Genomic DNA, 13,743 nt, shown 5'->3' with positions numbered 1-13,743 from the left:
ATGAGGAATACAATGAAACTAAGCATGTCCTGCCATAAATACTCTCAACTGACACAGAGGACGCTTCCTTCTTGTCCTTCTTACCTTTACTGCTGCCATCAGGTCCTCGTAGAACAGAACACTCTTCAATTGAACCAAAGGCTTGGAACATGCTGGTCACCTCCTCTTCTGACTGCTGTTTGCTGAGCATCCCCACAAACAGTTTGCGGTCACCTGTGGCCCCAAGTGTCAAGTTAGTGCCACCTAGTCACATAGGTTATTTGGTAAAAAAAAATGACAAACTTACAAACCCTAGAAGTAGAAACAGTAATGAATAATTATTGAAACTTACCCCTAAAATAGATTGTAGTATATAACATAATGCAAATTTAGCAAACTTTTCGTTTTATTTTACACTTAGTCACTAATGGTACAAATGATTACTAGTAGGATCGCTTGTCCCCATAGGTCGGATGTATATCTTCCTGGGCACTCGAGGAGATGTACAGCCGATTAGGGTTTCTAATCTGGATGAAGCAGAACGATCAGCCATCGAATGAGCGCCCACTGATCACTGATCATCATACCGTTAGACTGGTCACATAGAGCAACAGTAACGCGACGGTTACAGGGCCATCTTCATGCTTTCTATTGAATAACCAATGGAATCTAAATAAGTTGGTGAAACTATATAACATTATAAGCGGACTTGTAAAAACGTCCTTCTTTCCAAAGTACCATTTCATTCTGTCTTACCAAGTTTCTACTTTTATCACAGGGGTGGACTGAGAGTACTCTGGGACGCTGGGCATTAAAGGTAATGGACCCCTTGCCAACAGTTATAGCCTTGATACTTGATTTAGGCTAATCAGATGCATAGTATGTTAAGAAGATGGTTTTGTATTACTTTTATTTTTCAGGCCCAACTTCTATAGAGTGCTCTGATTGATAACCAAGTGAGCCAGAAGGGCTGTGTGGTCAGTCCGCCCCGGTTATACCGCGTACAGGGAGTGACTAGAGAAATATTTTCATACAGATATATTAATTCTGACTACCCTTTGCCATACCTTTGTCTCATATTCACTTTAAATCCCAGCGTCTCTGTAAATGAGGCGGTAAGATGTAGGTCCAGGAAATGTGATGATACATGCAGCACGGTGACATACTGTATATGCCGAATGACACATTAAGTAGACCATGTACACAAAATGACATATACGGTAGGGGAGCATAAAATGATGGATATACTGCTTGACCAGTGTGCTTTTTCTTCCATATTCTCTAATACAGTACACTTGCATGCACATATGGTTCGGATGGGCACATATGCCATATGTTCACATGCAATCACTATGACAATATAAGATTTGCATCTGCCTGTATAATGAACGGTAAGAGGTATTCATGGGTAACTCATGCAGAATGGCGCACAAATGTCAGTGACCCACTAAACATTCCACAATATTGCACGTACATAGTAGGCACAGCTGATGCGGCCCCCCTTTCTCCCCATGCACACACATGCTGCACATCCTCCTCCCATCTTGCATGCTCTGATGCTCTCTCTCGCCCAACAGACGCACACTCGGCCCCCTCTCTCCCACAAGAGCCCCCCTCCCCTTCCCTCTTTCTTCACCCTCTGATTGGCAATTTCACATGCTGTCCAGCAACCATGAAAATTTGTGTTTGAAGCTGGAAGCTGCATCTGGTTGCCATGGCGATGGGCAGTGCCGGCACGCAGTGTGCCAGGGCGGTGGTGATGTGTTTTGCAAGGGTTTAGGGAGCGCTCAGCTGCTGCAGACAGAGCTGGCAAAACCAGGTCAGGGAGGCTGGACTAAGCCGGGGAATGTGGGGACGCAGAACGATAATGAGCATCCGAACACTGATAATAAACAGTCATTATTGCACAGAGTACCAAATCAGCCGGGATGGAGAGAATATGACAATGAGACGAGGTCCCCGGAAAGATCACGTACATATGGGGAACAATGGTCCGGCAGGCATGTGCAATGAATACAATGACGATGGATACAATGTTGCATGAGGATGGCGATCATCTTCTCTGATAAACACGACATGCTACAGAACCACCCAAAATGTACCAAACCCCCTAAAGCTCCTCCCAAAGCGCCTTCATTGCTTGATCATTCATGGGAAGATGTTATGACTGGAGACAAGCAGACACGTTGGGCCGATCAGCGGGCTCATTATTGTCCTACATGTCTGGAAGTGCTTTGTGAACATCAGATCAGTGTTGTACGGATGGCGATCCGCGGAGGCCGTACTTAGTAAATAGCTGTTATCCGGTTGGTCTGAATTGGATTAGGCTGAAACTTCGTTGGTTGATTATTACACTAATTAAGTCAATGCATCTTAGGCCTCGTTCACACAAGCGTGGTTTTAGCGCAGTATAGGTGCGCAAAGAGATCGCGGCTACACTGTACTAAAAGTAGCGAGAACGGGCGATTAACAGCTATTAAGTCTCAAACCTAATTAGCAGTGAAATTGCCCATTCACACAATCGGGAGGTGGGTGCTATCCGCCCTCATAGAAGTTTATGCAGACTCCCATGCATCACGCGCCAAAGATGGGTCAGGTCCTATCTTTCCTCGCAGCGCCAGCTCCACAGTCACGCATCTCCTATCTTTGTTCGGTGCAGGTTTTTTGCGCATCTAAAATTCCTTCATCTGAACGTTTCTGTAGGAAACCACTGGTTCTATTTACTGTGCTAAAACCACGAACCACGCTCGTGTGAACGAGACCTTAAGCGGAGCTCCCACACAGCAAAAACGGAGACTGGGAGAGGAGGGGGAAGCGCCAGTGACACCGCACATTAGGGGGGCATCTGAGACCGGCACCATGGGGAAATTTGAGGTTGGAGTCCTTTCTGGACATCTAATGCCGCCAGACACTATGGAAGCATAAGAAAGAAGATGTGGGTGTCTGTGGCAGGCACTATGGGGCATTGCAGGCCTGAAGGCCAGGGTGCATCAGGGGCATCTATGGCACACTATTACTACTGGGGCCACTAAGAGAGGGTGCTGTTACTATAGGGACCACTAAGAGAGGCACTATTACTACTGGGGCCACTAAGAGGGGTTATTGTTACTATAGGGACCACTAAGAGGGGCACTATTACTACTGGGGTCACTAAGAGAGGGTGCTGTTAGTAGAGGGACCCCTAAGAGAGGCAATATTACTACTGGGGCCACTAAAGAGGGGTTGTTGTTACTATAGGGACCACTAAGAGGGGCACTATTACCACTGGGGTCACTAAGAGAGGGTGCTGTTACTATAGGGACTACTAAGAGAGGCACTATTACTACTGGGGCTACTAAGAGGGGCACTACTACTACTGAGGTCACTAAGAGGGCGTGCTGTTACTAAAGGGGCCACTAAGAGGGGCACTATTACTCCTGGGGCCACTAAGAGGGGGTGCTGTTACTATAGGAACCACTAAGAGAGGAACTATTACCACTGGGGTCACTAAGAGGGGGTGCTGTTAGTATAGGGACCACTAAGAGAGGAACTATTACTACTGGGGCCACTAAGAGGGGTTGTTGATACTATAGGGACCACTAAGAGGGGCACTATTACTACTGAGGTCACTAAGAGGGGGTGCTGTTAGTATAGGGACCACTAGAATAACGGAGGCAAAAATCATGGCAAAAAAGGTTTCCCAGGGGTGCCCCAAGGAGGAAAAGGTTGGTAAATGCAGTTCCAGGGAGTCACAGTAAAGAGCTCTATGGCAGGAGATTAGCAGGGGGCCTGTATACTGTTCTTGTGCAAGGATTTCCCTCACGTTTTTGGCAGCTTCTGCAACACCAATAATTTCATAAATATTTAGAAGGTTCTTCCAGGGACCTGTGCTCATGATAGGTCATCAATAGTTGATCAGCTAAAGTCTGCCCCCTGGGACCCCGGGCGATCAGCTGATCAGGCATCCGCTGTTATTGCCGCTACACACTGGGATATGGAGCGGAAGACGCTGCTCTTACCCATGTAGTGGCCGGTGCTTGTAACTACAGGCACAGCTTTCATTAACCCAATAAAGGACCAAGTGCTGTACATTTACGGCGCTTAGTCCTGGGCTTTAATCCTGGCTGATAGTAAACATACAGCATGGGATTAAAGCTCCTGCAAGGTTTTTAACTACTACTGCCTTCTCTCTCGCAGACTACATAGTGTTTAATTAGCGCTCTGTAGAGAAAGTGGCAGTGTAGCTTCCGATATTCGACCTGGCAATTACTGGTTGCCACCTACCATGGCAGAGCTGAGGGATCCTAGCAGACCCTGATCAGCTCTGTCAGTAACTGATGTCAGTACAGGGGATGTTTTCCCTGTAACTGGGCTCCTATGGATGCCCCCCAGCTACAGGTCAAAAGTGGGGGAAATAAAAATAAAGACAATGTGAATGACCCCCAGAGGTTTTATATGACGTCATGGGGGCAATAGATAGTTTAAAAAATATAGTTACAAAAAGGAGTTAAAAAATTTCAGAATAAAATGACCCACCGCTAATGCCAACCTAAGCCGTCGCCGTATGCCCCCTGTAATCCGAGACTATAAAAACTATACATCAAAATGTCTGAAAGAAAATGAGGAACCCATTCCTGTACTTTATTTAGCATAAAAATACTATTTTTAAAAACAACTATAAGTTTAAAAAAAAACTAACTTTTTTTTAGCTTTTTAAATAAAACTAGAAAAAAAAAACGAAAAAAAATGTGAAAAAAGGATAGAAAAAAATGGCCCAATATGTCACAGATAAATAATTTTGGTAGCAGAAGAAAAAAATAACAGGGCAGTAAAACCGCCACATGGGTAAACCCCCCCCCCCATGTAGCCTATTTGCATGTGTGGGTCAGGCGTAACACGGGTGTCTGAAGCCATCGGATCTGGTCACATACGGGCATCAGTGAGGGGTGTCTGAGATGAGGCGGGTTCCTCTGGTGCCCGAACTGCGAACTCAGTGCTTCATGTAGAAATATTCACTTCCGCTATCCTGCAGGGAACAACGCTCTCTCATTTGTAAGAAAAGGAAAAACTATTTTGACACAAGAATTTCTGGCAGAGAAACATAATTAGACGTCAGGAAGAAAACCGTGGTCTGCTTGAGTTCGGTCATAAGATCGTTCTGTGTATGGCGCTGCCAGTCCGATGATCCCCCCAGTGGTGGTTGGCATGCGGCTTGTAATGGGGACACTTACTGCACTCTGAACACGTACGATGTTGCCTATCATTAGTCTCTGCCCACACCCGCCGCCGCGGCTCTGCGCTGATCGGCCACTAAATCCCAGGCAAAATAACGCAGCCTGGTAAATACTGTGTGGCACGATGGCGGAAAAGACCCTACTGGAGTCAAGGGCGTTTGCAGGGCGCCCTTTGCTTCCGACCTAGGACACTGCTGTTCCCAACCGGCATTCAGTTTTCCATGTCAGAACAAAAGAATGAAATGGCACAATGCAAGTGTGAATTAAGCCTTAGGGTGACGACCCACTAGCGTTTGCGAATTTGCAAAATCGCAATTTACCGCGAAATCGCGATTTTGCGCGGTGATTTTAACATTAACAAGTCCCATAGAGGCCTGGAGAAAAAAAAAAAACCAGCAAATTTGAAAAAGAACTGTGGTGGGTAGTCACCCTTAAAGGGGTGTTTCCATCTTGACTTTTCAAAGCCAAGATTGGAAAACGTGACCTTGTGTTTCTGATCACCTGTCGGAAACAACCGAGCGCTTCATCGCAGTGCTGCTTGTGTAGCTCTTACTGACGTAATTGGAACAGAGTGGCACAGTGTAGCTCACCTCCCATTCACTACGCTGAAGCGCTCAGTTGTTGTTGAAGTTACTGGCCGGATGGCCGGTAACTATACCAGTGGATTCCCATCTTAGCTATGAGATGGGATTAACCATTTAACTGTAGGAACTCTTCCATCATAATTGAAAGTAATGTTACAAATGTGTGTTATAAGCTTGTGGTGCAATCAGGGTCTACATCAGTCAACAACAAGGGATGATGGTCCTCCCAGGGTTGGACTCTGTTCAGACTTATGAAGAAATCATCTGCATACTAAATTATTTTCTTACTGTTTGCAATTCATCATATTAAACTACTTTGTAAGTCAGATATGGACAGAGTCATAGCGTGGCCTAAATACACTGAACAGTGTAGGAATATGGTTTGGAAGTGGTTCCAAATCATACACGTTGGCCATTATCGCTCACATCATTTAAAAACGTAATTTTCACCAATAAACATGAATATTTAACAAATGTAATTGAAGCACCTTTTTTTCATGACGAATGTGTGGAGAGCCACCTATCATGCTTCAGGCTGTTGACTCTATGGAGAATGATGATGAGCACGTATACATTGATGATGGTTGGCATCGCAGTATGATGCTGTAATAATGAACATGCCGTGTTGTATAATGATACCACGTATCTGTACATTGAGAATGAACACGCTGGGATCTGGGATGGGATATAATCAATGCCATTAATGGACAGACAGCTCTGAAATGGGATGGATCCTTCAACAATGAGCAGAAGATACTGCTGGACCCTGATGAGGGGTAGTCTTCCAGGATACATACCTCCCCGACTCTCGCTGTCTGCTGGCTTCACCTGAATTGGTCGTGCCATCTGGAACCAGAGAACACTCGGGATAAATGTTTCTCACCCAAACCTTTAACCATTACCCACTCAATACGTTTTTGTTCTTTAATGCTTTTCTTGAAGACACTGGCCAAATCTAGGGATTTGGATGCTATAGTAGATACACAAATATTGTATTCATATGTCACATGTGTTAACAGTAATGCAAAAATGACACTTCTAAATTGGCTTCCATCAGACCTGTGAGCATCAGCAGCTGTCAGCGGAGTCAAGATGGTTCAATGGTAAAATAAGTCACAGATCGGATGAAATAAATGTAAAACTTTGCAGAGTGTTAAGGCAGCAGAATGCAGTCCTAAGCTCTCGCTCATGACCTGAAGGTTGTGGGTTCAATCCCTGCATGGCTCAGGCAGCCGGCTCAAGGTTGCCTCAACCTTCCATCCTTCCGAGGTCGGTAAAATGAGCCCCCAGGCTGCTGGGGGGTAATAAATGAATTACCTGAAAGCGCTGCGGAATAAGTTGGCGCTATACAAATACCAAGAGCCTTCCACTTCCTACAGTACAGACTATGTCCATTATAGAAACATGAAGAAACTATAAACTTTCATGGTTACTGTAGGCCAGGATTTGCACCCAAAATAAAGTAAAAGGCTCAATAGAGAACCTTGGCTATTGATGTTTTTCAAATATTTCCCTATTTTAGGTTTTGGGTGACGATCCTGCAGACGTAGCGAATGAACATCCAGCCTATTTGTGCCAAAGAATCCTGCCAATCCTAATGCCTCTATGGTAGACAAGGCTCTTGGTACAATTTACACGGTCAACAACAAAACCTGGACCCACGCACCCTCAACTCATTCGCTGCATAACCAAGACTATACAAGCCCAGAAGACATCATATAGGCTCCGGTACCACATAGCAAAAAATACAACATAAAGAATGGAAAAAGGACAAAGCAACGTCAAGACCCCCTGACTGCAAGCACAATAACAGCTGTACAAGCCATTAGTCATGGACCATAAATGAGGCATTTCCCTTTAAATGGAAAGTGTGACAAACTGAACAATGCAAAAGACTCATGAGATTAGAGTCCTATTAGAAACGCCTCATTCATTTTGGGCATACAAGCTTCTGAATACTCGGAACGGTCTGTGGTCATACTCAAATGCAATGCTGCCTTAATGAATATAGCGTCATGTAAATGGTGGTAGTGAATGAACACCATGTAGATCAGTACTAGACCATCTCAACGTTAGAAACAGTGAAGCCTCTATGAGCCGACCACCCAGGCTTGCATCTTCTAGAGGGGGCTTCTCATGGATGATGGCCAGTCTGTATAGTATATGGAACTGAAATTATATCACAGGAAATCTACTCTAGATAATGGGGTGGTCTTCTTAAAGGGGTTGTCCCGCGCCGAAACGGGTTTTGTTTTTTTTCAACAGCCCCCCCGTTCGGCGCGAGACAAACCCGATGCAGGTACTTAAAAAAAAAATCCGCACAGCGCTTACCTGAATCCCCACGCTCCGGTGACTTCTTACTTACCTGGTGAAGATGGCCGCCGGGATCTTCTCCCTCGGTGGACCGCAGGGCTTCTGTGCGGTCCATTGCCGATTCCAGCCTCTGATTGGCTGGAATCGGCACGTGACGGGGCGGAGCTACACGGAGCTGATCTCCGGCACGAGCGGCCCCATTGAGAAAAGAAGAAGACTGGGACTGCGCAAGCGCGTCTAATCTGGCGATTAGACGCTGAAAATTAGACGGCACCATGGAGACGAGGACGCTAGCAACGGAACAGGTAAGTGAATAACTTCTGTATGGCTCATAATTAATGCACAATGTACATTACAAAGTGCATTAATATGGCCATACAGAAGTGTATAGACCCATTTGCTTTCGCGGGACAACCCCTTTAAGGAAGTGGTCACTTGGAGAGGTCTCACTGTAGATAAAGTATAGGTTCACCTTTAAATAGTCACAATTCCAAAATAGATACAATTCTGCACAAGTCTGAGCAAACTGTTACATATATTACATACACACACACACATTATATATATACATACATACGCACATATTATATACATACATACACACGCACATATGTGTGTATGTGTAGACGTAGGCAGCCCACAACATACTGTATTAATTGGCTCTGGGAGGACCATTGTATGATGAAGACACAACTCTATGGAAAACTGGTAATTGATTCTGAAGCCTCCAAAATGTCAACCGCAAGTAATACAAAATGAAGATTCTGGAAAGATAAGCAGATAAGTAACAGATGAAGCAAGTCTTTCCAAAACTCACTTTCTATACTGAGGACAGGAGCTTCTTCAAGATCCTACACAGTCCACACCGTGGACAAGAAATAACATGTCTGCCCTCACCTGGTGTCCAAAGGAGCCGCTCATCCTGGTACAGAATGTGTAGTACCACACTTTACCGTAGAGAGGCGCTACAGCCAATTAGTGCTTGTACTTCAGTTATATAGAGGTTTTAGCAGTGAAATGCCCATGCTGATTGGCTGGATTGCCCAGTAAAGTGCCCGTGCCGCAGATCCGGACTATCTAACATTGTATGTTCAATCTGGTGACCGTCGTATTCTGAAAACATCAGATGCCGAGGCCATTGTAACTCAAGGGATCACAGATTACTCTTACAGCATCATCTTATCTCTGCTGCACCTCAAATCCTCAGGCTACTCAAGTATCCCAGCATTCACCTCTTGTTCAGTCGTACTTCAAGGGGTTATCTCAGAATTGGACTTTTCTGAGAACCCTGTACCCTCTTGTTTACTTTGTTCTCCGATCCACCTTTGTGTTGCCTGCACTCAATGTCCAGCCGGTGGTCCTGCCGAGGAGGGTATGTGGTTGTACACTCATAAACTACAATTCCCACTTGGTTTGTGCCGGGGACTGTGTGTGCAACCAGACTGTACAGAGAAAGAAAGCCCCCGACTACAGGGAAGCAGCGGTCTCCGACTGAGCCTTCTCCACCTGGGAGAGAGAACTGCTAGAGAACATCACCATTAGGTGCAGCAAGATTCCCAAACTCCGGTTCTTACGGTCCTCCAACACGTCATGTTTTCAGGATTTCCTCAGGTGATGTAATCATTGACATTGCCACAGGTTGGGGGAGTTTGGGTCCAAACATCTGATTAGCGGGGGATTTAGTTTAGCTTAGCTGAATGATTAATGATCCTCTTCCCCTTGCTGTTGGGGTCCCCCAGGGCTCGGTCCTCGGCCCCCTTCTTTTCTCTATCTGCACAGCCCCTATTGGACAAACCATCAGGAGATTTGGCCTCCAATACCACCTCTATGCTGATGACACCCAGCTATACACCTCTTCCAGTGACATCTCTGCAGCTTTCCTCCAAAACATCACTACCTGTCTGTCCGCTGTCTCTAACACCATGTCCTCTCTCTACCTAAAACTAAACCTCTCTAAAACTGACCTGCTGGTGTTTCCACCCTCCACTAACCGACCTCATCCTGACATCTCCATCTCAGTGTGTGGCGCCACCATAACTCCTAGACAACACGCCCGCTGCCTTGGGGTCATATTTGAGTCCGATCTCTGCTTTACCCCCTACATCCAATCTCTGGCCCGAACATGTCAGCTGCACCTCAAGAACATCGCAAGAATCCGCTCTTTTCTCACCGTGGACACGTTAAAAACGCTTATTGTCGCTCTCATCCACTCCCGGCTCGATTATTGCAATTCGTTGCTGATCGGCCTCCCCTGCACCAGACTCTACCCTCTCCAATCCATCCTGAATGCGGCAGCCAGGCTCATCTACCTGTCCAGCCGCTACTCGGACGCCTCTGCCCTGTGCCGGTCACTGCACTGGCTGCCCGTTAAATACAGAATTCAATTTAAACTCACTGCCTTCATCCACAAAGCCATCCACAGCGCAGCGCCCCCCTATATCGCCCCCCTCATCTCAATCCATCAACCAGCCCGGGCTCTCCGCTCTGCTAACGAAACCAAACTGAGCGCCCCTTTAATTCGAACTTCTCATTCCCGCCTCCAAGACTTCTCCAGAGCAGCCCCGGTCCTCTGGAACGCACTACTAAAGGCTATCCGGGCAATCCAGGACTCACAGAACTTCAGGCGTGCTCTAAAAACGCACCTCTTCAGGGAGGCATACCGCATTCCCTAAACAAACCCCTCTGTACTCCGCCTGATAACATGCTCTCTGACCTACTGACTGCAATCCCTGCTAGCCATCATAAACCACTCCTGCAGTCATACTGATTCTGCCGTCACACGGCTAAATGTCTGACCATTGTCTATGTGTATAGCATCGCTCACTCTCCACCCCGCCATACCGTGCACATCTCCAGCCCGCCATACCGGGCACATCTCCACCCCCCCCCCATACCGTGCACATCTCCACCCCCCCCCATACCGTGCACACCTCCACCTCGCCATACCGCACACATCTCCAGCCCCTTTGCCTTCAGTATCACCCCATTACTTGTAGTATGTAAGCTCGTTGGAGCAGGACCCGCACCCCTATTGTCTCCATCAATTGATTACTATGTAACTGTGGTTCTGTAATGTTTGTATTTTGTCTTTCTGTATCCCCCCTGTCTATGTAAGCGCTGCGGGATATGTTGGCGCTATACAAATAAAGTTTATCATTATTATTTCACAAATGGGATACAATGAGCTGTTTGTGATTTGGGATATATTGCTTTAATTTCCAATTTCGTAAGAGTAGTACAGAAAACCGCATACAGTAATCTGGTGAATAAACTGTCCAAAGATGTAGACCGTCAGCAGGGAACATTGGAGCTCAGCTACATTATTACGGTCTGCTGACGAGCTGGAGATGCGTTCCAGCGGTAACCAGAAGGCTTGTGAATGCGACAATGACAATCGATCGACACGGGGAATTCCACACAGGTTTTAGAGCCAAACTCAGAAGTGGATCCATAAGATAAGGGAAATATGGGGGAAGGACTTCTACTTCCTTCGGGATCCACTTTTGGCTCCAAAAACTACAGAAAAACTGCCATAAAAGCGCGTGTGTGAAAAACTCCTTACTCCCCTTTCTATGCAGGTGAAGCCCCCCCACACAATGGGGTTTAGTCGTCTGGACGTCTCTTCATTGTTTATAGGAACTGCTTCATTTTACCCCGACAGACGACGTTGGAGACAAGGTTTGAGGACATTGAACTTCAACACCTGATCCTTTTGTTACCCGGGAAGTAAACCGCCGCCAGAGCTGCCTGACTGCAGCTTACCCCTCCCCCGACACACAGATGTTCGACTGAGCATTTATGTATATGGCCAAGCCGGGGGAACAGCTGCTGGCAGAACAATTTTTTGGTTGACAGTTGTTGAGAGTGATGGGGGGTCTGCGGACAGTTGTTGAGGGTGATGGGGGGTCTGCGGACAGTTGTTGAGGGTGATGGGTGGGCTGCGGATAGTTGTTGAGAGTGATGGGGGGGCTGCGGACAGTTGTTGAGGGTGATGGGGGGTCTGCGGATAGTTGTTGAGAGTGATGGGGGGCTGCGGACAGTTGTTGAGGGTGATGGGGGGTCTGCGGACAGTTGTTGAGGGTGATGGGGGGTCTGCGGATAGGTGTTGAGGGTGATGGGTGGGGACAGGTGTTGAGGGTGATGGGGGGCTGCGGATAGTTGTTGAGAGTGATGGGGGGGCTGCGGACAGTTGTTGAGGGTGATGGGGGGTCTGCGGACAGTTGTTGAGGGTGATGGGGGGTCTGCGGATAGGTGTTGAGGGTGATGGGGGGCTGCGGACAGGTGTTGAGGGTGATGGGGGGCTGCGGACAGGTGTTGAGGGTGATGGGGGGTTTGCGGATAGTTGTTGAGGGTGATGGGGGGGCTGCAGTTGTTGGGGGTGATGGGGGCTGCGGACAGGTGTTGAGGGTGATGGGGGGGCTGCAGTTGTTGGGGGTGATGGGGGGTTGCGGATAGTTGTTGAGAGTGATGGGGGGGCTGCGGACAGTTGTTGAGGGTGATGGGGGGTCTGCGGACAGTTGTTGAGGGTGATGGGGGGACAGCTGTTGAGAGTGATGGGTGGGGACAGGTGTTGAGGATAATTGGGGGCTGCAGACAGTTGTTGAGAGCGATGGGTGGGGACAGGTGTTGATGATAATTGGGGGCTGCAGACAGTTGTTGAGAGCGATGGGTGGGGACAGGTGTTGAGGATAATTGGGGGCTGCAGACAGTTGTTGAGAGCGATGGGTGGGGACAGGTGTTGAGGGTGATGGGGGGCTGCGGACAGTTGTTGAGAGTGATGGGGGGACAGCTGTTGAGAGTGATGGGTGGGGACAGGTGTTGAGGATAATTGGGGGCTGCAGACAGTTGTTGAGAGCGATGGGTGGGGACAGGTGTTGAGGGTGATGGGGGGCTGCGGACAGTTGTTGAGAGTGATGGGGGGACAGCTGTTGAGAGTGATGGGTGGGGACAGGTGTTGAGGTGGGGACAGGTGTTGAGGGTGATTGGGGGCTGCGGACAGTTGTTGAGGGTGATGGGTGGGGACAGGTGTTGAGGGTGATGGGGGGTCTGCAGACAGTTGTTGAGGGTGATGGGGGGACAGCTGTTGAGAGTGATGGGTGGGGACAGGTGTTGAGGATAATTGGGGGCTGCAGACAGTTGTTGAGAGCGATGGGTGGGGACAGGTGTTGAGGGTGATGGGGGCTGCGGACAGTTGTTGAGAGTGATGGGGGGACAGCTGTTGAGAGCGATGGGTGGGGACAGGTGTTGAGGATAATTGGGGGCTGCAGACAGTTGTTGAGAGCGATGGGTGGGGACAGGTGTTGAGGATAATTGGGGGCTGCAGACAGTTGTTGAGAGCGATGGGTGGGGACAGGTGTTGAGGGTGATGGGGGGCTGCGGACAGTTGTTGAGAGTGATGGGGGGACAGCTGTTGAGAGTGATGGGTGGGGACAGGTGTTGAGGTGGGGACAGGTGTTGAGGGTGATTGAGGGCTGCGGACAGTTGTTGAGGGTGATGGGTGGGGACAGGTGTTGAGGGTGATGGGGGGCTGCGGACAGTTGTTGAGGGTGATGGGTGGGGACAGGTGTTGAGGATAATTGGGGGCTGCAGACAGTTGTTGAGAGCGATGGGTGGGGACAGGTGTTGAGGGTGATGGGGGGCTGCGGACAGTTGTT

General features: G+C 48.0%; 1 protein-coding gene across 2 annotated transcripts in view; it reads right to left on the bottom strand.

Annotated features, from left to right (window-relative positions):
• Positions 1–13,743, bottom strand: part of CELF5 (CUGBP Elav-like family member 5) — a 182,687-nt gene that overhangs the window by 23,293 nt on the left and 145,651 nt on the right. Inside the window, exons 3-4 of one of the 2 annotated variants that reach the window (XM_066604678.1) lie at positions 6,574–6,622; positions 85–213 (exon numbers count right to left, since the gene is read on the bottom strand). The exons of the other annotated variant lie outside the window; for it this stretch is intronic. Coding sequence (XP_066460775.1) covers positions 85–213; positions 6,574–6,622 — 178 coding nt within the window. The remainder of the gene's footprint in view (positions 1–84; positions 214–6,573; positions 6,623–13,743) is intronic. 2 annotated transcript variants of the gene reach the window in all.

This window comes from Eleutherodactylus coqui, chromosome 5 (genome assembly GCF_035609145.1).
Source record: "Eleutherodactylus coqui strain aEleCoq1 chromosome 5, aEleCoq1.hap1, whole genome shotgun sequence".
NCBI classification, from domain to species: domain Eukaryota; kingdom Metazoa; phylum Chordata; class Amphibia; order Anura; family Eleutherodactylidae; genus Eleutherodactylus; species Eleutherodactylus coqui.
This window is presented reverse-complemented; position numbering and strand designations above follow the sequence as displayed.